A 24,351-nucleotide genomic window follows, 5' to 3' on the forward strand; every position below is an offset into this window, starting at 1 on the left:
TTGATGAAAATTGGGTTTGGAATGACTAAAACATCCAAAAACGAAGTAAAACAAAGCAATCGTAATAAAGTGTGGGTCCCACACTTTATTAGAATCATTCTTTTTTGATATCTCAGCCATTTCAAAACCAATTTTCATCAAATAAACGTTGAATTCCTCATAGAACTACATGCTCTTTCTTATTTTACGAGAGGTTTCTCATTATCTCACCAAAAAATGTTAGAAACCTGAAATTAGGTCTCAACCAAAACTTTACGAGATCGCGATCTTTAAGATCCCGAGGTTTTGCCAGTGTGACCGCAAACTTCCCGCGAAACTTCCCTCGAAACTTGTCACAAAACCTCCCACATCAAGCAGGGATTTTTTCCCCACCCCCTCCAAACTTCTAGATCTTTTGCCAGTGTGACCGCGAGGTGTGATAGGGCCTTTAGAACTAGAAGCAAATTTACATTCGTTGGATGCTGCTTTCTTGGGCCAAGTCTCAGACATGCTGCAAATTGTCAGGGACAACCATTGTACTAAAGGTATGCAGAAAGTTATTAGTAACATGGTTTATGAATGAGGCGATTAGACATTCTCACCATGAAAAAAAAAAAGATAAGAAGAAGTGGAAATATGTTTAATAGTGATGACGGCCTGTAGCTCTCACGAAATGTTTAAATAGTGTAAATACTGCTGGTCACGCAATCAGGGTGTTGCTGTGTAAAAAGGCGCGCAAACACGAATGGACGCCATCACAAAATTGACGGAACATAGTCCGAGAGCATAACGTTGGGCTATAATTAGCATCAATTCTTTAGTCTGACCTGACGGTGGTAGGCGTTGTCACAGGTATTATCGAGACAAAAATCGATAATCACTCGTCCCCTGCGTGGACTCCATTCAATCTGAGCGCCAACTTCTCCTGCTGTTATGATCGCATGTTACTTCCGTTATGCATTCGAGGAGGAGGAGAAGAAGAAGAGGAAAACACACACAAAATGTCTGCTTGAACAGAAGAGATCCTTATCGCCTCGAAACGTAGTTTGCAAGTTACGAAAATGCTTAGGGAATGGTAGAGTTTCGGTTGAGATGGGGATTCAGGTTTCCAACCTTTCTGGTGATGATTTTTTCAAGATAATGAGAAACTTCTAATGAAATAGAGAAGAGGATAGTTCAAAGAGGAATGCAGAGTTTATTTGATGAAAATTGGTTTTGAAATAGCTGACATACAAAAAATAATCCTATGATAATGGTTTGGATCGTCCTTTTATTAAGATCTCTTTGTTTTACTCTGTTTTTGGATATCATCCGTTTCGAAACCGATTTGTATCAAATAAACTTTGAATTCCTCTTAGAATTGTATGCTCTTTAACGTTTCATACAGTGGTTTCTAAGTATTTTGCAAAAAAGCTAAAAACTGAATCCACACGTCAACCAATCCCTTTAATGATAAGTGAAGAAGAATTCCTTCAAGCGAAACGCTGGGTTTATTATTGCTTACCATAGTGATCTATAAGAGATAATTGTAAATTTCAAAGACCACTGCATGCACGCATTCTTCTTCAAAAGAGAAAGCTTGGCGGTAATCAAGATCAATGGACAATTTAACTGGAGAGAACTCTCCGACTTCTCGTTCAATGTCGTCGTTATGCAAGAGGGCAGCCATTCGCCTCTTATGCAACACTGTACCCCTGATTCACTGGACCAGAGAGATAAAAGGCGAGCCTGGACTGGGTTTAGTTTTGTCTCGATCATGTCAAGAAGCCCCGAATGTCATCATACAATAGGGACTCCCTTGAATTCGCTTGAATAAGTCGTTGCCTCCAAAATGGCGCGAATCGATACCATGATTGAATTCATCCTCTTACAATATCATTATAATGCCCTTTTATTTTGGCTCGTCCACCCCTTTCCGTTGTCTTACAGTGAGCTTCCTCGCAGGCGTGTCGTTTATAGGGTTAACGCCCCGGCAAGCTTTTTCTTCAGTTCAGTAATCCACGCAAACTTGAGCTAGTTATAAAGTTTGGAGACAATCTTGGATGCAGCAATAGTAACCCAGTCGGCGAAACCAGACTTTAGTGACACAATAGCAATCTCTTTTCATCGACAATCAGCTGCTAGACATCTGCGCTAATCTAATCCAATCAGAGAACAAAGCCACAGGAAAAACCTTAATGGACCATGTTCAGTCAAGAGTAAAATAGCAAAGCGTATCTCGTTTCATTGGCGATTGTTTTCCTGCACAATGCGATTCCACCTATGTTAAAAGTTATATACTCAGTAGTAGCCCCTCCCTTTCTTGTTGTGAAGTACAGTCCACCTTCTGGTGCACTGTACGTACTTGCATTGTGCATTCAAACAAAATAAAGAAATAAAGTAACGATCATGTATATAATCATTCTCTGAGTATTATCTTTGTACAGAGTATAGACAGATGCGTGTGTGTGTGTTTGTGTGTTTGTGTGTGTGTGTGTGTGTGTGCTGTGTGTGTGATAAATGGTGATAACGGGTGTCGCAGTATAGGTCAGATTTTTCGATGATCTTTCGACATTTAATAATGTCACCATGTAGGGCTACCATTGGGAGTGGTGATGAATTTTTTTTTTAATGCATAATTATTTGTATCACAAAACATCCTACCTGCCATAAAGAATTCGCAAGCCACAAATATAAGGAGATATCGCTAATTTTCTAAATTAAACCATAACTGTAGGCGGTTTATTCTAGAAATGATTTTAATAAAACTATTGTTCACATTTTATATATTTAACAATACTTAATTTTGATTGTACTGATAACATTTTTACATTGTTGTTTCTATTCCTAACTCACATTTTAGAACTATTTTCAAGCCCTATTTATAAAGCTGTTTTTTTCAGCTGCAAATGGTAAATAGTGGCTTTGATATTTTCTTCATATGTATAGATAGCTTTATTTGTCCGTGCAAACATGTGCTAATGAAATGATAAAGAAATCCATCTGTTTGTACAGATAAACATGTCGAAAGGTATGGTATATCTAAAGAAATCTGGCCTCCTTGTAAACCCTTTGTCATCATTCATCAACTAGTAGTAGTACAAAAGATGACAAAAGCCAACGGTACGTTATCAGCGTTTGAATAAGACCACTATCAATAAAAGATATAAGATATACATACATGGCATAATAAATCCTATACATGTAATAAATCCATCCATACTGTACAGTGATAGACAGACGTACAGATAGACAGAAAGGATAGATAAATATATATATAGATTTTCAGAGCTGTCAGCCTTTCCATTGTCCACTGAAATAAAAACCTTCCAACGGTAATTAGCAATGCGTACTACGTGTTGGTTGCATCCACATTATACCAGATGCCAAGAAGTTAGGGATTTACACGTTCCAGCATTTTTCGGATATGCTTTTTTTTTTCCCCGATTGTACGACCGCTCTTTCATGTTAGATGTTTTCTTTTCTGTCATCTATTTCAGATATTCTTGTTTTTCCTATATCAAGAAATAAAATAAATGTCAAGGGAAATTGAAGTCAAATACAAACCACATTCTACTAGGGTGTAGAAAAGAAACAAGAAGATATTTTTCGCATATGACCAATCGTTCCACAGTCGCGCCCGTGAGTATATTTTCCTGAAACCATAATATTAAACATCGCCACACTACATTGTTTGGATTATGTAACGACACACGCATTGTCATCATACAACAAGTCAACACAAAACGACTGTAGCTCACGTGATTTATGTATCTGGCATTTTCTACGAATGCAAGTCACAAGACGCTGCGATGTCGTCATCCGCCGTACGGACACGCCAGTGTTATGACGGAAGGCGATCGCGAGAAATTCGTTTGTGACGTCATCTCGAATGCACTCTCCCTTTACTGTACACCGGCTGCCGAAAATATACCGAAGAGAGTGCGTGTGTCGACTTGGCATTGAACCAAAGGATAGTCTCGCCACTGGACACTCTTAGGCAATTTCTTCAAGTTCAATGTAAACACCTATTTGGTTTTTTTTTTTTCTTTCAATAACGTGTGGAAATGGTGTAAGGTAACGTCGATATTTCATTAAATCCCGTTGGTCTGTATTTTAGGCCAACACGATGAGATCATCTCCATTAATCGGTCGTGTCATGTCTAGAATTATATGTTGCATATACAAAATACAAAGTGAAAAATATACACATATGAATATTATGTGTGTGTGTGTGTGTGTGTGTGCGTATGTGTACGCGTGGAGAGGTGTGTTTCTATGTTTCCATTTCTTGCTTTATATAAGGTCAATATCTTCACAAGTTCTGAAATCAACATACAAGTGATTTAGTGATGCATGATGGCATTTATGCTAGTAACATGCACTAGTCATACAGGCATGAGAAAAGTAAAGGGCATATACCTCTAGTTTCTACCTGTTTGATGGGTCTGTCATATGCCCCACCATACCCCGCCTATTCTACCAGAAATATACACTATTTCTACCTTCAGCGCTTGTTATTACTGTTTGCATGGTGTATCTAGTATATACTTGTACAATTCAGTGGTTTCTTCCATCTCTCTCTCTCACTGCTTCAGATATCGTTCATGAAATCATTCTGTTTTTCTTTTTACAACATGAGAGTAGCTCCATTGTATGACATTGTATGTGCTTGTCTCAATCTATCTTTTTCTCTCTTGCCATGTTGCAGCTCATTCTCTTCATTGAAATAAAGGTCAAACCTTTTACGTCCCCACCTCCCTGCTTTTACACAGCTTCCACAAACCAAGGCCCGTGTTACAACCATTTTTAAACGTACCTTTCCACCTCCCTGAACGTACAGAGGTTGAACGGGATTCACGTACGAGGTGAAAGTATCGATCCTTCACTATTTGGTTTCCGGTGGGCTATGGGGCATGCACCGTCCTTTATCAACAAAGATCTTGGGGTGCGTGTAGACTACAATAAGGGGAGCGTGTCTGTGCGTTGGCGGAGAGCCAATCTTATTGACATAATGGATCACGAGGACCCGTCATAACAAAAAGGACATGGGGACACGTAACCTCATGTTTATTCATGACCAAGGCAGAGCGATTCGTTTCGCAACCTCATGCTTATTCAAAAGGCGGTGATCCGAGCTTCGCCGCAATGGGCTTGCTTTGGTATCTCTCTTGCGTTTCGCAGATTTGGGGGTTGTAAACAAAAATAATATTCTCTGCCATCACAGCAATGTCCTGTTTCCTTCGCATTTTTTTTTTTTTTTTGGGGGGGGGGGTCCTTATCTGAAATCATCAGTCAATATAATTTTTATGCATAAACAAAACATTGCAGCGAAAGGGACATTTTTTATATGTTCGTCGCACCATTTAGATTTGTACAATGAGTGAAACTCAAAGTCAATTGCTCTTGTCACTTTTTTCCTTCTTCTTTTTTTTCCTCGTTTTTGCTGATTGATGATTATTTGTAAATATTGTGATTTTATGTGATTTTGAAATAAAACATATAATTAAAAAAAAGAAATATTTGCAACGATTCTATTTCTAATGGCATTTGGGGCTTAAGAATGCTAAAGATAGAACATTTTTGAACCTTCATTCAATTATCATCCCTGTACATCCTGATGGCTTCGGCTGCTTGAAATATCAATGTTTCTATTGTCAAACATATCAGGAAGTTGATCCCCTGCACATATTCACCTATAAGTGGGAAATTCCACAGTTTTATCCATGTAATGTGATATTTCAGCATCCGGTGCATGATTCTATGTAAGAATTCATAGATGCGTTGATCACTTTAAAATCATATTCCTAAATGTGTATATGAAGAGTTTGTTCGCAAAAACCGATAAGTCCATATTTGCTAAATGGAGATATTTGCGATTAAAGGTCTAGAAAAATAAAGAGAATAATAAGAAAATTATTGGCTTCTTTTGACCATAACTTCAAAAATGTTCCTATGTAGTGACCAATATATCCTTTAAAAGGTATTATTTTGTACTTTATGACAGAGACCGTACTTCAAAATCTTCAAAAATGGTTTTTGCGAACAAACTCTTCATATACCAATTATTATAGATGCATATAAGATTGATGAAAAACAAACAAACAAACAAATACGTTGTAGTTTCACATTTCAGAGCTTCGTAACGAGGTGAGAGAAAAGAGAGTATATAAAAAGTGCTATTAATAAACGCACCAATGCTTCACTGTGTCAACAGTAAGCTACAAACAGTCCGCGAGCTTGAACTTGGATCGCGAGCCGTAACTAGTAATCTACGCTGGCTGATAGGGTTCAGAAATAAATGGGTCAGCTATCGCGACAGGCAGGTTGCTTCCCCAGCGCGCTCCCTCTCCCTCTCTCTCTCTCTCTCTCCCCATATTCACGTTAGTTTGGATAATGTACTAATGGTGGTGAAATATGATTATCTCGCACGAAAATCGTGACTGCCGATGTCATGGTCTTCCAACCATCCGGTTCTCGAGGGCGAGCCCATCGATCAGTGTTTAGTTTCTGAGACTATCAATACGCTATGATCGTTATTCTGCTTATGTCACATTATACTACAATAGGGGTACATTATTATTGCGTCATGATAGATCCAATACAATTGTGCTATGAAGAATTCATGGGTGTCGGATTTTCATTTTAAAAGATGAAAGCAGACTGCTAACCCATATGTTACAGGAAAACGACTGTCGTGTACTAGTATACCTTCACATACCACAACAATGATCCCCTCATGTACAATAGGCATGTACACACACCCAATCAGACTGACATCCTCTTTGAGCTGATTGCTATTTTAAACTGACAACTTATGATTATTATTTCAAGAAACGTACTAATTATGCTCTTGGAAATTTACATTGCTCAGCCGACAAAGAGGCGGATATTTTCACAGCACAATGCCTACCGTTGTCGAAAATTGGATACCGTGTGAAGAGGATTTATTGATAGACACAACATTGATCGTCTTATAAGGGTTTGCAGTGATTTGTACAATATTAACATCCTCTAATTACTCTCGTGCTTATGTTACAGTATATCCATTACTTATTGTTGCATACCTCTCTACTGTTATATGCATATTTCCGATGTGTCCTTCGTCGACGTGGTGCTAGTTAGTTTCCAGTCTGCAATGACAGACTAGGCAATGCGGACGACCATGGTTTGGGAACCGCCTGAAACCGGTTCCCGCGCGAACTTACTCTCGGCTTAGCTGAAGTTCGCTGATCTCAACTCTTGACATGATGTTGGATGGCTTCGATGTTGAAATGACTTGTGTCAGCGAATGAACACGATAAATCCCGGAAATTGTTAAGATTCACGAAAATTATGCTAGGTTATTTTTGTTCGAACATTCAAAACATATGCTGAAGAGAAACCCTATATAAATTGCTCATTAGAGTCTATGACATGATCATAAATGATTATCAAGATTTTCACAAATCACACCTCGTGTTATGATGGCATCAAAAGTGGATTTTTCCCCAAACACAGTGAATATAACCATAGGCCTATAATGATATGAAATATAAAACGTGAAATTCTTTTAAGCCTTGGATATCAATTAGACTCATTAGGTGGCACACAGCTGAGATGCAGCACTATTAATTCATTTACCATTTTTAGAATAGTTCCTTGCAATCCTAAGAGCAATGCGAAGCATTTTATCTTTTAGAAATTAGTAAATAGTGCACTTATAGTGGTCAAATAACTTGTAGTGGTCAAATAAAGTGGTATACACAAACCTTAATTCTGCGCCAAGTAACATGGGCTATATCGAAAACTATGTGTAGGCCCCTACTAGTATCGCATAAATGAGTAAATTATTTATTTGATATTAATCGCTTTTTCTGACAGATTTAACGAATTCGAATTACAGCTGCGGGGAAATGGGGAGCCCGGGGGAACCCGAAATGGATCGGAATGTATACTTAACCATGGAGCCCCGTGGCTGTTCATGAAGCGAACGTACGGTTGTTGAATATGTCTACAACTTATTGGCAAGTGTCAGTTTTAATTGCTGATTGATAGAATTAGATCGTGTGAATGATTCCTGTAACAGCATGGGAAAGTATCAATGACTAGATTAACAATGATATCATACACTCCAATATTATCACGGGGACATCCCTGTATCAAGTTTGGCGGTAACCAATTCTGTAATAGACATCAGTTTCCCGATATGTATACGGATCATTTTGGACGGCAAATTTCTGTTACAGAGAGAAGATTCAATGACCATTAGGAAGGTAACTTTTCTTTTAGCATACCGCAAGACAACAGAAAATCGATACAGGTAGTTGTTAAATTACTGGACTTGCTCCAACATTTTTCTGGCAGGGCCAAAATTTTGACTACGCAGGAACAAGGAGCTAGCTCCTTGGCAGGAACAATGAGAGAGCGCGAGCTGGTGAGATTCTGCTCCGAACTCGAGTAGCGCAGTGGCAGGGCGAATCTTGCATCTTGCACTGCAGTACATGTACTAAGTACTAGTATGTGATCGCTAATCATATGACAAGCTGACTCATGCATAGCGTGGGGGTGTGACAGGAATGCCGCGCGCCATTGGCTGACGCAACAGACGAGCCCCTCTACGCTGAGGCGGAGCATTGACATAATTTGCATACTACAACAAACGTCTCTGAATAACTCGCTTCGAACCGGTTCCAAGCAGATTCTTGAGTCTCGTGGATGCGTCTATACACATGGGATCGATGGCAACGAAATCGCAACATCAACCGGCTACTAGCCGCGGAGGGTATAAATATCGAGGATGCTCGCTGAAGCTTTAGAAAAGCAGAAAACCGGTGACATGCTGGCCCTCCGTGAGAATAGGTAGCACTAGTGCAACGGCTTTCAAAGCCAAAAATTACTGAGTGACTGATTTTCCATCTTCAAGTCGAACTCTCATACTTTGTGTGTGATTTGTCTTTCGCCTCTTCCAGGCGCGCCGTTTCACCGCGATTTCATTTAGACCATTGGTCATCAGTTTTAGAACCGGAAAGGTTTTTAAAGTGATAAATCAACTCATCGCCAAAATGATGCGAATTGCGAGATTGCCTGCCATTGCCGCTCGCAGGAGCAGCCAGAAGTGGGCCAAGGGAGCTATTGGAGCCCGACAAGCCCCAGTTGCCATGTTGGGCAAGGCCCCGGCAACTTCAGCAGTGATTATGACGGACCAGTGCAGAAATCAGCACACCGCTACACCATCTTGTCTGGAGAATACCCGCATTTTGGACAGAATCTACCACAAACACGACAACTTTGCTGACAGGCATCTGGGACCGCGGGAGGAAGACATTCAAGAAATGCTACAAGTGGTCGGGGTTGATGTAAGTGGAAGAAATTTTATTATTTGACGCTTTTTCTCCTGTTCTCATTTCTGTCATTTTTTTCTGTTTTTATGCTGCACTTTATATATTGTACCTGAAAATGTAGAAATGTGGCTAGTGTAACTTTAGTAAATATTGTTTGCAGCTCAGCGTATCGACCGAATGTTTCTGCGCTGGTTCAGTTTCAGTGGCAGATCCAGAGGGGTCTTTCTTTAGTTAAAACAAACGAAATGAAAAAAATGATATAAAACCAGGAAGTATCAGAAATATTGTTTGCGCCCCCCCCCCCAAAAAAAAAAAAAAAATAAAGAATTCCTGGATCCGTCCCTGTGTTTCGTATTGGAGCTACATTTATCGTGATTTAGTTATTCAATTTTGTTTCAGGTTCCCCACAACTTTCTTTGCCATCAATTACGATTGTATTGTTGAATATTCTTAATTTTGTTAGTTCATTTCTAGTTCAGTTATGAAGACTAATCATCAAGGAGCTAAGGTAGAAGTACTCTATGTCATATAAATTTGGTATATAGCCCGACTGGGCTGTGTGTTGTTAATAAATTTGGATTTGTTTATTACGAAAGAGGAAATTCGTCGTCCGCGATCTGGAATACCGGAATATATACCTAGGTTCCTACAGCCTGGGTCTAGATAAATTCACATTTATTTGTCTGAGGAAAATTTTCAAGTTTGACACGAGACGTTTATATTTACAATGATGCCAAGTAAAAGCTAACCTGTGCTCTATTGAACTTCGAGTAAATTTACTTGGTACAGTGTATCGATAATTTACTCTTTTTTTTTAAATAAACACGCACAATCGGACACCCTCCTCGCGGCTTTATTAGGCCCAACAAAGTGTATGTAGCTTTCGCTCGGACTTCAATAATTTAACTAGATCAAACACAGTCCCGATTCCCAGTGTTGAAAGAAGCGTATGGAGAGATATCTTCATTATCTTGATACTGAATACGAATCTTGAAATTCGCGACCAAAAAACTTAAGTATAAATACTGGTGTGCAGTTATATTTTCCCCCCATATTGAGCAGCCATACTTTGAAAGTTGGTGTGATTTCTTCGTGCGCACGCTTGCACTTGTCCGTGCGTGTTAGCAGGAACGACTAGCTAGCGACTGAGAGAGGTCGACTGTTTACGTTGATCTACACATGTACGGCATTCGCTACCCAGTGCTCGAAGCATGGTTTCTCACGGTGTGCGCTTCGTTCGCGTGCTAACAACGTGACGAACCATGTGCACTGGGGCGTTGAGGCCTTGTTAAATATTCATGAGTGACCGGTTTGCACTGGCGCTCCGCCCCTCTCGTTCTGCCGTTGAGCTATCCCGCCAGCGGAACTATTCATTGTGCCCCACACTCGAAAGCGCGGGTAACATTTTATGTCCTTTTTTTTTCTTGTTCTTCTTCTAACCCATGTTAAATCAAACTATTCGTACTACTCGAATATGTGTCATAGGCCTCAGATGATGTAAGATATCGCCTGTCAAATTTCCGTATGATTCTAATATCGGGATTCACACACACATGCACTAACAAGTCTCAACTTCCGAGTAGAATCTCTTGCTTGCTTGCCGACCTTCCGATACAAGGCCCGATTTGATAAACCCCGTGTAATTAGGAGCCCAGGCCACGCACACGGAGGAAAGCTAAAGTTAACACTGTTAATAAGTGGTATGAACATTCGCTTGATATGAAGTGGCAGATGGTTATTTTTTCTCAGATTGTCACGGAAAAGACTTCGGTAGTATTAATTGTTCCTCGCCCTGTGCTGCGTAGGCCCTGTATTCAATATTCTTGTGGGAGTTATGATATGGTTGCAATTTGTATGTCTTCTCTGACAAAGTCATCCCCGAAGAGGTCAGACAATTCACGCCCTTCCCTCTCTGTTACAGCGCATTGCTTGACCTTATGCCGTAAAAGAAAAGAAAAAGTGAAAACAAAAAGTTGCCGTCTCTGACATACTTCGACGGTTACCCCGCCTGACCTTTGAGCATGCCCTCGGTGAGTGAGGATCACTCTTTGTTATTGTTTTCATTCTGCCTCACGCGCCCATTTTCCCACGCGTACACGACGCGACGTCCTTCTCGCAGTGAGTGACCAAACGCGCACTCTGATTGGCCAGAACGTTTCTCGCGGCTGGCGATTCAGGGCTGTTGTCCTTTGTTTCGTCACAATGACCTCTGGTAGGAGCGCGTTATTTGGGTGGAGTACATGCATTTTGGGTCTGGAGCTTCCTGTTAAAGGGACCTCAGTAAAACGCTGGAATTAATGACCTTGCTAAGAAGCTTTAGGTGATTAGAGCAAGAGGGCATGAGTGGCTTCGTTTCCCTCCAATTTCAACCGTTTTTCCCTCCAAATGCTTGTCGGGGCTCTTGTGTGTGTATGTGCTAGTGTTGCATGAAAAATCAAGGAATAGAATTATGCCATCGTGAATTTAAGAGCTATTTTTCTGAGTATTGACCAAAAAAAAAAAAAAAGAGTGACCTGGATTCCCATTATTGTTTCCTTAATTTGATCCAAGTATAGGGTTTTATGTCTGATCTAGACATGGCCATGTCACAGAATCGAAGCTGCTTATTTGTTGACATGTTTCTCATATTTAAGTGAATGTCCTTAAATTATCTCCCCTGCAGAGCATGGCCGAAATGATTGACAGCACTGTTCCCAGAGAAATCAAACTGAACAAGGAAATGGACCTTGATCCAGCTCAGTGTGAGTATGGAGGCTTGTTAAGGAGTGAAATTAGGCACTTGACTCTACTCTCAAAAAGAAATTAACTGTTATTTCAACTCAACATTTAAATTTATATTGTAAATATATGCAGTATCTATAGCATAGGTGTGTACTTAATGAGATCCATACATGAATTCAAATTTGTATTATTAGAAGGATAGAAACAATTTGCCCTGCAATAATTGATATGGCAACTGAAAAAAACAAAGCACTGTTAGGTCTGTTTATTAAGTTGAGAAAAGACATTAAATTGCAAGAGAGAGACCTTATACTAAATCTTCCATGCTTTTCTTAGTCATGAATATCACTTTTCATGTTGCAGTAACTGAAAAGGGAATGATGCATTACCTTGATATTTTTGTCTCTGATATTCCCACAGGTGAAACTGAGATGCTGGATAAGTTGAAGGACATGGCATCCATGAACAAAGTATGGAGGAGCTACATTGGGCTGGGCTACCACAACTGCCATATTCCCACAGTCATTGTCCGCAACATACTAGAAAACCCTGGCTGGTGAGTACAATCCCTCAAATATCTATTTCTTGGTGGGTTTGCTTCTGGTCTTGTTTCAAACTCTGTGCATGTGTAGCATTTTGTGACAATGAAATTAAGAATTTGAGTTCTGTGGAGTGCAGTAATTGGGGAAGAGGAAGATTAGAAATAGAGGAAATAAGTTTGTATTCTTATAAAATATGTGTTTCAGTGGTGTGGACTACACAATTTCAGGAAGTAGATATAAACTTATTGTCCATTCCCTTCTCTTTGACAGGGTGACCCAGTACACTCCCTACCAAGCAGAAATCTCTCAGGGGCGCATGACCAGCCTCCTCAACTACCAGACCATGGTGGCTGACCTCACTGGTCTGGACATTGCCAACTCATCTTTACTGGACGAAGGCACGGCAGCGGCCGAGGCCATGGGCATGTGCTTTAGGTGAGTCTCCAACATTTTTTTTTTTTTTTTTTTTTGCTTTGAATGAGAATCTGAATTTGGATGGACCTTGTGATAGTCTATGGCACTTAGAAGACTGAAAATTTTGCTTGTTTTAGGAAATGCTGAAGACATGTTTATTCATTGAGTCATGATTCATTCATTCATGATTCATCGTGTATCTGCAAACTTTATTCCATTCGAAGAGGGAATCTTTAGTTATTGGCATTTTCTGAGATAAAGGTGATGCAACATGGATTTTGTGAGAGAAGCAAGTTGCTAATGATTTTCTCTTTTTTTTCTGTGTGTTTCGTAGGCATACCAAGAGGAAGGTGTTCTATGTGGATGAGAAATGCCACCCACACACCATCAAGCTTGTCCAAACCCGTGCAGAGTGAGTATTGTTCGTGCCGTGTATAATGCTTGCTGTACTTGTATTACCCATTTTTCTTGGGAGCATTGTGTGTATTAATTTGAATTGCACTTGCACTTGCCAGTCACCATGTTTGATTTATGAATCTTCGCTGTAATAATGACACGATATTTGAAGAGCATTTAAAGGTTTGCGGGCTGTAATTTTTACTCAAGACCAGCGAGCGAGTTCATGGTTTCAATAACCTTATCTGCCTGACCAAATATTTCCCATTACCAAGGGCAGGCCTCGAATTACCCGGGAGGCAAAAGGCAATTTGCCGCAATGCCCTATCTACTTGCCGCAATGCCTCTCTAAAAATTACCATGCTTACTGCAACTTTTCCATGCTGCCCTTAAAAAATTTTGAGAGAGAGTGCCCCTAAAACCAAAAATTGCCTGTCCCTAAAACTGGCGAAATTCGAGGCCTGCAAGGGTTACATTTCATTCATCTGGATTTTGTCTTGGGGAAACTTTTTCCTTGCAAGTCTTCTGTGTGAACAATCATGCTGTGGAAAGAAGCACCAATTAAGATGTTATGAATTGTTCTTTGAACTTCCAGTCCATATTCATCACCTTGTTTTTACTTCTCATTACCTGATCTTTGCATTTATTAATCAGATATTTTTGCCTCTCTGTCAAAGCATTTATTATTTTTTTCTCTGGCAGATTCATTGCAAAGTTAATGACGGCTGCTGCAGTCAGTGGATTTATTCCTGTATGAATATGAATTTCCCTCTATGTATCCTCCTTTTCAGGACCTTTTGGACATTAAGTTTTATGTACATGTTTTAATTTGTGTCATGGTGGATCATCTATGGGTTACACTAGTATTGATACTTCTTCGAAGCATTCCTTGACATACTATTCCTCTCTTTTTTCCTTCCTTTTTTTTTGTTTTGTTATGAGCCCATCTTAACCCTCATCCCATTGGTGTACCCAACCAACTCAAGCTTGAGGACTAATTCTTCTTTTTCTCGCTGCATGCTGTATGCACTCCAGTCCCTTTGCAGCATTTCACGAGCCTTCCACATGAGATCGCCGAGTTTGCCTGCCGTGGAACACTTCCCCATGAAGCTCTGTCACCAATTTAATCCATTCCTTTGGCCACAATGAGATTAAAGTAACCTGTAACATCAAAGTCCCGAACAATGTGGTGGCCTGTTCTTAAAGTGGTGAACTTGACAACTGTGATTGCCTTGCCCACCACCATAAATACTACCATGGCCACTTGCTGATGACTGCATGGTAGGGTGGGGACTCGGAAGACTCGGCCTGACCACCGACATCAGCTTCGCACTACCAGAGACTCAAGACTCCAACCTAGCTGGGGAGGTACATGCAGTAGTGGTTAAAGGATGGAGCGCGATAGAGCGAGTTCGGATCCTGGAGGAGGGGAAGTGTACCAATCCAATCATGGGCTCCTGAAAAGGGACTGGTGACAGCCACCACCCAGGGGGCGTTGTACCCGCAAGTTTAAAGGCCTTAAAAGTCTTAAAGAAAGGTAATGACTGTGACAAGGTGATGTATGTAAGCACACATGTAACCCAACTCAATTCACCATCCCCCAATTCACATCGCTGAAGTGTCACGTTTTTCCTCCCACTAACAGAAAGCATTCACCCATTGCAGACACCGTTACTCAACCTTCCTCCCTCTTATCTTTCATATTTTCCTGCAGGCCCATTGGGGTTGAGGTCAGAGTCCTGCCATACACCGAGATGGACTTCAGCAAGAAGGATGTTGCCGGTGTCTTGTTCCAGTACCCCAACACAGATGGCACCATCAATGACTACACCACCCTTGTGAGGAATGCCAAAGCCAACAAGGTGTGTAATCTGATTGTCTGCAGCAGAAATTAAAAAAAGAAAATCAAATTGAAGCATACATTTGAATATGTGTTCAAACAAACAAACACACGCTAAAAAAACCCTAAGGGTATAGCTTTTCAACTATATTAGTAAAAGTCCTAATAAGTCAGGTGGATAGGAAAGAGTTTTGAACCATATTGATTCAAAGAGATATCAGAATTGTTGTCCCTCATGTTCATTTGTGCTAAAGAGAGGTAATGGTTTATGTTATCCACAACCCAGACATTGACAGTTTGTGCCACTGACCTCATGGCCTTGGTCCTCCTCACCCCGCCGGGAGAATTCGGGGTGGACATCGCTCTTGGCAACAGCCAGCGCTTTGGCACAGCTCCGGGATATGGTGGACCCCACGCGGCCTTCTTCGCTGTGAAAGACCACCTCAAGAGGCTCATGCCAGGGCGCATCGTTGGTGTCACAAAGTAAGTTCTATGTCCTTTGTCTTTGTATGCATAAACTCTTTGTTGTGGAGAGTGGATGGGGGTAGGGGGAGGTGGTAAGGGGTCACATCAATAACTTAGGTTGTCATTATTTTATAACACAGCAGCTGTGTCATTTTAAAGATGATATAATGCTACATTATGTATAATCGCATAAAGATTATACTTCTGAATAACTCTTCTGACTGGCCACCAGTTCTACTGTGTTGAAGTAAGTGTATTCGTAAAGTTGATTTCCTTGATTGCTAAGTATAATCAGACAACGGGATTTGATTGTAAGCAATCTTGTTTTCATGAATTTTCTGCAATACAGGGACTCATCTGGAAACCCAGCACTGCGGCTGTCGCTTCAAACTCGTGAGCAGCACATCAGGAGAGAGAAGGCCACTAGCAATATTTGCACTGCACAGGTAAGACTTCTGTGGCAATGTCCGCCCATGATGAAAACAAAATTAAATAAATAAGGAGATTACAGTTTTGGGAAGTCTTGTGGGAGGGGGTAAAAGGGCTGCATAGTGTTAGACACTCATTTAGTTCCTGTAGCCTGCTTTGTCCCTTTCTAATCCTTATGGTTTTGGCAAGTTTGCAGTTACTTTTGCTTGATTTATGCCCAGAAAGGTGTAGACACGTACACATATTTTTGATCAAGACCTTTCTTCAAAAAGGATTCACTTGAATGCATCGCAGATCTGACCATTGCTATCACTTTATTTTTCAGTTATTAACAACAATCTGCTGTTGTGTTGATGTTTTTCCATGTAGGCCTTGCTGGCTAACATGTCCGCCATGTATGCAGTCTACCATGGACCCAAGGGGCTGCGTCATATTGCCAGGCGGATCCATCTGGCCACGGTCATCCTGGCTCAAGGGATCAAGAACCGGGGACTGGAGCTGGTCAATCAGGACCAGTTCTTCGACACACTGAAGGTCCAGTGCAATGGCCAACGCGTGGGCATCCTGCAGAGAGCGGCCGAGAAGGAGATCAACTTCCGGGTCTTCGACGATGGATGCATCGGCATCGCTCTGGACGAGACTGTGGAAGAGAAGGACCTCAACGACCTCCTCTGGGTCATGGGAAGCAGCCAGACTGCAGTAAGTTGATTCTCTGATTAATAGGCTGTCCTGTTTCTGGAAGAGTCTGTCAATGCAAAGAGGAATTTTATCCTGCTTGTATATACTGTGTTCCTGCCCAGCAAGTGACTGATGATCAAAGATGCTGATGGATTTGTCTCTATGCTTCCTCCAATGTAGGCGGATGTTGCCAAAGAGATTGCTCAGGAACCACCCTCCACCGGTGTGATTGACGGGCAATTTTCAAGGCGATCAGAGATCCTCTCACATCCGGTATTCAACACCTACCAGTCGGAGACTTCTATCGTCCGCTACATGAAGGAGCTAGAGAACAAGGATCTCTCTCTGGTTCACTCCATGATTCCACTTGGCTCTTGCACCATGAAACTCAACAGTACTTCAGAGCTCATCGTGAGTATTCACGTTGACTGGGACTATAAATCTTCATCCTTTTCTTTGAGTGGGTTACATACAATATATGATGATTGGCCACAACATGTTCCGTGTTTTTCATTTTGTACAAGCAAATTGCTGATGCCCAAAAGTTAGTTTGATTGTCAATTGAAATGTAGAAGAGCATGTTGAGGCAAACTGGTCATATGTCAACCCTTCTACTAGCTTAGCTTCGTAGTGGTATAGCATCAATTGAAACTTCACCTCTTCATCTGTAATCTCAAACATAGCTTGTGAATGAAGAGCTTGTTGGGTATAGACATTGATCTTTTAATTCAAGTGAATTTCTTTTTCAAGAGTAAAAAAAAAATTGATGGTGACCATGTCTATTGACATCCCAAATGTTTATATTTCAGCCCGTCACTTGGCCAGAGTTCAGTGCCCTCCACCCCTTCGCCCCCATCGACCAGGCCAAAGGGTACCAGGAGATGTTTGAGCACCTTGAGAGAGACCTCTGCGAGATCACTGGCTACGACAAGTTCTCCTTTCAGCCCAACAGTGGTGCCCAGGGCGAGTATGCAGGACTGATGGCCATCCGGGCCTACCAGCAGAGCAGGGACCAAGGTCATCGGAAGATTTGCCTGATTCCGACCTCTGCACACGGCACCAATCCTGCTAGTGCGCACATGGCTGGCATGGATGTCAAGCCAGTCAAGGTGAACAATGCCGGCAGCATTGATCTGCTCGACCTCAAGAACCAGGCTGACAAGCATCGCGACAACCTTGCTGCCATCATGGTCACCTACCCGTCCACCAACGGCATCTTTGAGGAGGGCATCAGCGAGCTCTGCGACATGATTCACGAATACGGTGGCCAGGTGTACCTCGATGGTGCCAACCTGAATGCCCAGGTGGGCCTCTGCCGGCCTGGCGACTACGGCTCGGATGTATCCCATCTCAACCTACACAAGACATTCTGCATCCCACACGGTGGTGGTGGACCCGGCATGGGACCCATTGGAGTGTAAGTTGTAATAATGAATTTCATCTTCTCTTCTTGTTAGTCTTTGATTTTTTTTTTTTTTTGGGGGGGGGGGGGGAGAGGGGGGTGGTTAGCAATAATGATTTGAAGACAAGGGACATCAGTCCACTGCTACTTCAATGTGTGCCAGCAAGTTCATTTATGTTAATTTTTTTGTTGGCTTAAGGAGGAAATATTCAAAATTTTAATCACATAACAGTCATATCCTTCACAATTGAATATTTCTTGCACAGCATTTGCCCTATCTGATAGAAGAATTCAAATTTAATGATCTGTTTCTTCTTCTGTTCTCATTCCAGTAAGGCGCACCTTGCCCCCTTTCTCCCGTCTCACTCCATTGTGGACATGCCCGGAGCCACCCAGCAGGCCTTTGGCTCTGTCAGTGCCGCTCCATGGGGATCCAGCTCCATCCTACCCATCTCCTACGCATACATCAAGATGATGGGTGCAAGCGGTCTGCGAAAGGCATCTGAAGTGGCCATCCTGAATGCCAACTACATGATGAAGAGACTGGAGAATGCCTACCCCATCCTCTACCGGGGAACACACGGTAAGAATCCATTGTCTGCATTTATGTGCATGTGATACCCCTCGTGTTCTTTCTTTGTTGTTCTAGCTTAATAAAGTAACTCAAATAACTTGTTTGAATACAGTTGTTGCATGTATGAATCTCATTGTAAAGATGTACTGGAGTCGCGTGAATCAGGACTGTCAAAACCTAGTTTGCTGCAACTTACTCATTCCACTTTTTGACCTTTTTGAACAGGCTTTGTGGCCCACGAGTTCATCCTGGACACACGGGTCTTCAAGAGCGACGGTATCGAAGCAATGGACATCTCCAAGCGGCTGCAAGACTTTGGCTTCCACGCTCCCACGGTGTCGTGGCCGGTCACAAACACGCTGATGGTTGAACCAACGGAGAGCGAGGACAAAGCTGAGCTGGACAGATACTGTGATGCCTTGCTTTGTAAGTACTGTGTGCCAAAAACCTGTTTACTCTGTAATAAGGAAAGCAAGTTGCACCTAATCGTCATGGTATAAAGAACTGAACTAAATCCATTTCCTGCAAAATTCTGAATGACCTAGTGACACTGTATATAATCAGGCAGTATGCTATGAGCTTACAAATTTTCCTCAGCTGTCGGTACTTAATGAGGCCAGTAATATTGTAGAGCAAGATTTAGGATGAATACAAAGAATGCTTTGATATTCGTGGCCCTGCATCTAGCTGTGGAAGAATACATCCTAATTGATGGCCTTCTCTCTCAATTCCCTGCAGTCATCCGTGACGAGATTCAGGACATCCAAGATGGTCGCATCGAGGCTAAGGATAGCCCCATCAAGCATGCCCCTCACACTGCAGCTGTTGTCATGTCCTCAAAGTGGGACCGTGCCTACTCACGGGAACAGGCGGCCTTTGCACTGGTGAGTTTTATCAAGGAAGAAAAGAAGATGGGGAGTGGAGAAAAAACAGACTGTATCAACTTTACTTTGTCCCATCCATGTCTTTATATCATTATCCACCTCCAGTTGACCTCCTTGTAAGTTATTTTTAAGCATTGCCCACAAAAATATTTAAAGTGGAAATTCCACCAGAAATTTGTATGGTGATAAAGTGAAGGACTTTAATCAATTCATTTTGCTAAAATTGCAGGGATTAGTGAATATGCTAAAATTTCAGGGATTTTTGAAGGTAAAATTGCGATGAAATCCCTTCCATCCTCTACATAATCATGCAAGATTTAGCATTCACGATTTTCTTTCATTTTCTCTGTCTGCAGCCCTTTGTGCGGCCAGAGACCAAATTCTGGCCCACAGTAGGAAGAGTCAACGATGTATACGGCGACCAAAATCTCAAGTGCAGCTGTCCACCAGTTGAGGCCTACTCGTCCGACTCTGATGCTGAACCTCTCTACCAGCAGGCGTGAGAATCGTGCCTTGGTGACTTCTTTCTTTGGAGGACTTTCAAAATATGCAACAGCATTCTCTGAGGTTGTAGCTGGAAGATGTGGTGCAGAGTGAACCTTTTAGCGAAATGACTCTTGGAAGATTGTGGGAATCCTCACATTGGACAGAATAATCTTTGAAAGGACAAGCTGTTTTCTGCCAACCAGGATTGCCAAGCGACCCCAGAGATCAGCTCTCAGAGTAATTCTATGCTGGAGAGATGCCAGATTTACAGTAACTGGGTAAAATGCTATTACAGAAAGCAAAAGCATGCTGTAGTTGACGAAAAACTGTTTCGTACAATCATCATTCTCACCATGAAGCAAAATCATAACACTTTTTTCCCTTTTTTTTTTGTTTATTTCAGTGCAATGTTAGTTGACAAAAATTGATACATCGTATAATGTGAATTTCTACTGTGGTTGCCAAATGATATCAAACTCTAATTACTCTGTGACTTTTTTTTCTGCATGAGTTGTATCTGCAAGCGATGGTAACTTCAGTGAGACTACAAACTTAAGTTTTTCATTTTGGTAAAGCCACAGTTGATACCACTTCTATTCATGACTGTGGCTTCATTGTAAGCTTGTGTTTCTGTGAGTGTTTTGTATTTTATGCTGTCATGGATTGTGTGATTTCAAGCAAACAAAGAATAAGAAATTGGCATGTACAATGGCAATTTCTGAATTGCCACCATTTGTGTCAGAATGTTAACAGACAATGTGTGAGGCGTGGTATGCTGTTTGTGAGATTAATTTTATCATTCCAGTTGTGAATTTCTTGAACAGTTCAAACTTCATGTATTTCTCTTGTTTTAAAAGAGCAATGTTACTTTTGGTAATTTGTTTACCATCTATATTGAACTGCAACAGACTAAGGTTAAAGGTGTTGTAGGATATTTGCTAGCCATTGCAGCATCAACAACAGAAGTATTTTGTCTGTTTTTTGTTTGGAGTATTTTAAATGGATTATAAGTTCCAATGTATTCAACTGCAGTTTTTTTTTTTATTTGTTGTGTTTTGGCAACAGACTTAACAATTATGAAGCAAAAAAAACGGGAGATTATTTTTATATTTTTATAGAAGTTACGTATTTTGAGCGATATTGGGTGTGGAAGTGATTTTGTTTAAGTTGTTTTATAGAGAGTAATCTTGTGGTAACAAGCTGGTTATTATTCTATTTATTTCCATATTTATGTGTAGTTAATCAGCTTTGTTAAAGATGTGTGCTCAAATAGGTTTTTTTTTTTCTTTTTTAAGTTCTGTGTCATGAAAGTTATTTGTGAATTTGTTCATCTGTGTAATATACATGTAAAGGTAAATATACATATGTAAATTTGAAAACTTGTAATATACACGCCAAAAAGATATTTATGTACATAATTGGATTCAAGACTTTCTAGTCTTGCTTTGTAAAGTACGAAGTTTAATAAAAAAAATGAATCCTAAGAACATGTTGCTGCAGTGTTCTATGTTTGAGGGAGTGTTAAGGTTTTGCAGTACATGTACAATCCACAATGTGGGTCAAATATTTAAACAACAGAAGTGAGTAAAATGACTCGAGAATGTGAGTGGTGGTGCTACATTGAAGAAAGATCACACATAACTATATACAGTCACGATGCGATGATGTCACAATTACACTGTTGCGCATCCTACAGTGAGAAGCAGCGCACGATGTCATAGAAATATCTTTGTTACATCATTTCACACATAGTGTACTACCGTACAGTGTTCTGAAGTTTTCCAAATTATAACCAAGTGTCAAACATTCAAACATTAGGGAGTACATGTAGTTGAAAGTACAATATACAGTTGTACATACATTTGTATGTAGTCCGGCCAATCTCTTTCAACCAATTACTAGAGGATCAGTTACAATATTGTACATGTATTAGGTGTACGTGTACTCCGAAATGGGGAAATCCCAGATCTTTTGAATAATACATTTTGTACAAATGTACCTACAAATGTATTTTCTTAATTGAACTGCTTCTAAGATACGTTTAGAAACGTTTAGGCAAGGACGTATTTTTGGTGTAGGGCAAACATTCTTCACGTCTTCTTGTGAACCTACGTCGAGTGATCTTGTGATGTACGCGAAAACGAATTCCTTTTTCTCAGTAGGATTCTCTGACATTACCACTTAATGCATGGTACACTGTATACTGTAGTTTTGGTTGAAATGGGGCTTCAGGTTTCCAACTTTCTTGTGAGAAAACGAGAAACCTCTCATGAAATATAGCGAGAGTGCATATACTGTACGATGTAATTCTGAGAGAGATTCAAAGTCTACTTGACGAAAATTTGTTTTGAAATGGCCGAAATAATATCCAAAACAAACGGATCCTAATAAAAGGCGGGACCCACCGTTAGGATCGCTTTGTTTTACTTTGTGTGTGTGTGTGTGTGTGTGTGTGTGTGTGTGTGTTATTTTGTATCTCGGCAATTTCAAAACCAATTTTCATCAAATTAACTTTCGAGTTCCTCTAAGAATTGATTGTATGCTCTGTAACATTTCAGAAGTGGTTTCGTAGTACACCATATCTCACAAAAAGTTAAAAGCTCAATTCTCATTTCAACTAATACATGTACATGTACCGGTACACTGTACTATACAGTCCAATCTAGTAAGGAGCAGGACGTAGCCTACTTCAGGAGTTGTCCGATTTTCATCTAACCTTAAAGGGATGGTAAAGTATTGGTAAAGATGAGAATTGGGCTTTTAAGTTGTTGTTTTTTGGGTCCACACTTCAGTAGAATAGCTCTGCTTTGGATATCTCAGCCAAATCAAAACCAATTTTCATCAAATAGACGTTGAATTCCTGAAGGAATTTCATGCTCTTTCATATTTCATAAGAGGTTTCTCATCTCACCAAATAATGTTAGAAACCTGAAATCAGGTCTCAACCAAAACTATACAATCCCTTTAATCGCGTCTTTTTTATTTCATCTTTCTTGGCTGGGTCAATCCACGAGTGCTACAATAGTATGCCGGAAAAACTTCCCAATGTCAACCAAAACTATTTAACCAATTTGCATTCAATTTTCACCCGTTCCTATTTGCGTTGTTTCCATTTATAACGAGGTTGAGTAAGGTCTTTTGTGAAAAACAAAACAAAACAAAAAAACCTAATTCCCAGGGTTTAACGGGGATGGCTAGTAACTGCTCAGTGGGAATCAGTGGGAATCCTGGGGGATGATTGTTCCAATCTGGGCCGTTAACTATCGCCCCGTCACTGTACAGGCATTCTAACCTGGAAAGATTAAACTGCACATTTCTTGAAGATGAGACCATTCTGAAGCAAACAAACACACAACAATAGATATATAATGTACTCTTAAATGAATCCCACAAGGATTGGAACAATCACCCCCAGCATTCCCACTGATTCCCACTGATCAGTTACTAGCCAGCTCCTTTAACTGGAAAACTGAGCGCAAACCTACAAACGCAGAATTGACAAACTTTACAGGGTTCAACACGGACTCAAACGCACTTTTGTGTTCCTGGTTCTAAATCTGGCAGGTTCCAGCTTGGTGTGTGCTTTATGGCTACATTGTATGTAGATTTTGATATTATTCCTTAAAAAATCATGTAACGCAGTTCCATCTGGTTTTAAACGAGATGGTACACATTGATATTATCAATAAGTGTTTTCGTAGTCTCGATTTTGCGCCTGTCGATAACTTATCTGTGTACCGTTGCACTTGAAAGAAATCAGTAGAGATAAAGTTGATTGCTATACTCAAGAAACAAACTGAGTTATGATCAGCCACCACGGGGCATAGGGGCCTACAAAGGCAATGTTCCGCGTTGAAATCAAAGTATGTCGTTTCATCAAACATACTGTGTAAGCACAATATCTCTTTGTAGAGGTAAATTATTGCCGCAGAGAAGATAAGAGGTAAACTGATTCTGATAATTCAAAATCATCTGTCTACAACTATTATATACAATTTGATTTATATGACAGCTTTACAATCTTGTATAATGAATACAATGTACTGTATTTACCATTAAAAAGCATACCGCGGAACGCCCAGCTACGTGAACAGACGCACAATAATTCGAAAGTATTAAAAAAAAACTGAAATTAGCAGGGATCCTTAAAATCTTCACTATTTTTTTTTCATAATAGTCCGTCATATAGCTTTTTCTTTCGATTAAAAGAATTATTTATAGGTGTTATATACATGTACA

At 40.5% G+C, this 24,351-nt stretch overlaps 1 protein-coding gene across 1 annotated transcript; it reads left to right on the top strand.

Annotated features, from left to right (window-relative positions):
* Positions 1-8,688: 8,688 nt before the first annotated feature.
* LOC139722401 (glycine dehydrogenase (decarboxylating), mitochondrial-like) lies at positions 8,689-21,288 on the top strand. The gene is made up of 15 exons (XM_071633707.1): positions 8,689-9,296; positions 11,944-12,022; positions 12,423-12,558; positions 12,815-12,979; positions 13,293-13,370; positions 15,069-15,216; positions 15,481-15,677; positions 16,009-16,105; positions 16,458-16,787; positions 16,947-17,177; positions 17,576-18,183; positions 18,501-18,751; positions 18,968-19,168; positions 19,481-19,626; positions 19,983-21,288. Exons 1-15 carry the CDS (start codon positions 9,003-9,005, stop codon positions 20,127-20,129), a joined length of 3,108 nt encoding a protein of 1,035 aa, XP_071489808.1. The 5' UTR covers positions 8,689-9,002; the 3' UTR covers positions 20,130-21,288.
* Positions 21,289-24,351: the final 3,063 nt, after the last annotated feature.

The sequence above is a fragment of the Diadema antillarum genome, unplaced genomic scaffold (genome assembly GCF_040938485.1).
Source record: "Diadema antillarum isolate AM-2024a unplaced genomic scaffold, OU_Dant_1.0 scf00000164, whole genome shotgun sequence".
Taxonomy (NCBI): domain Eukaryota; kingdom Metazoa; phylum Echinodermata; class Echinoidea; order Diadematoida; family Diadematidae; genus Diadema; species Diadema antillarum.

Bases quoted from the DNA above. Each gene is read 5' to 3' on its own strand.
- LOC139722401 (XM_071633707.1), top strand. From the start codon at position 9,003: ATGATGCGAATTGCGAGATTGCCTGCCATTGCCGCTCGCAGGAGCAGC. The intron at 12,023-12,422 runs GTGAGTATGGAG...ATATTCCCACAG, and splicing joins GGACCTTGATCCAGCTCAGT to GTGAAACTGAGATGCTGGAT. The intron at 18,752-18,967 runs GTAAGAATCCAT...CTTTTTGAACAG, and splicing joins CCTCTACCGGGGAACACACG to GCTTTGTGGCCCACGAGTTC.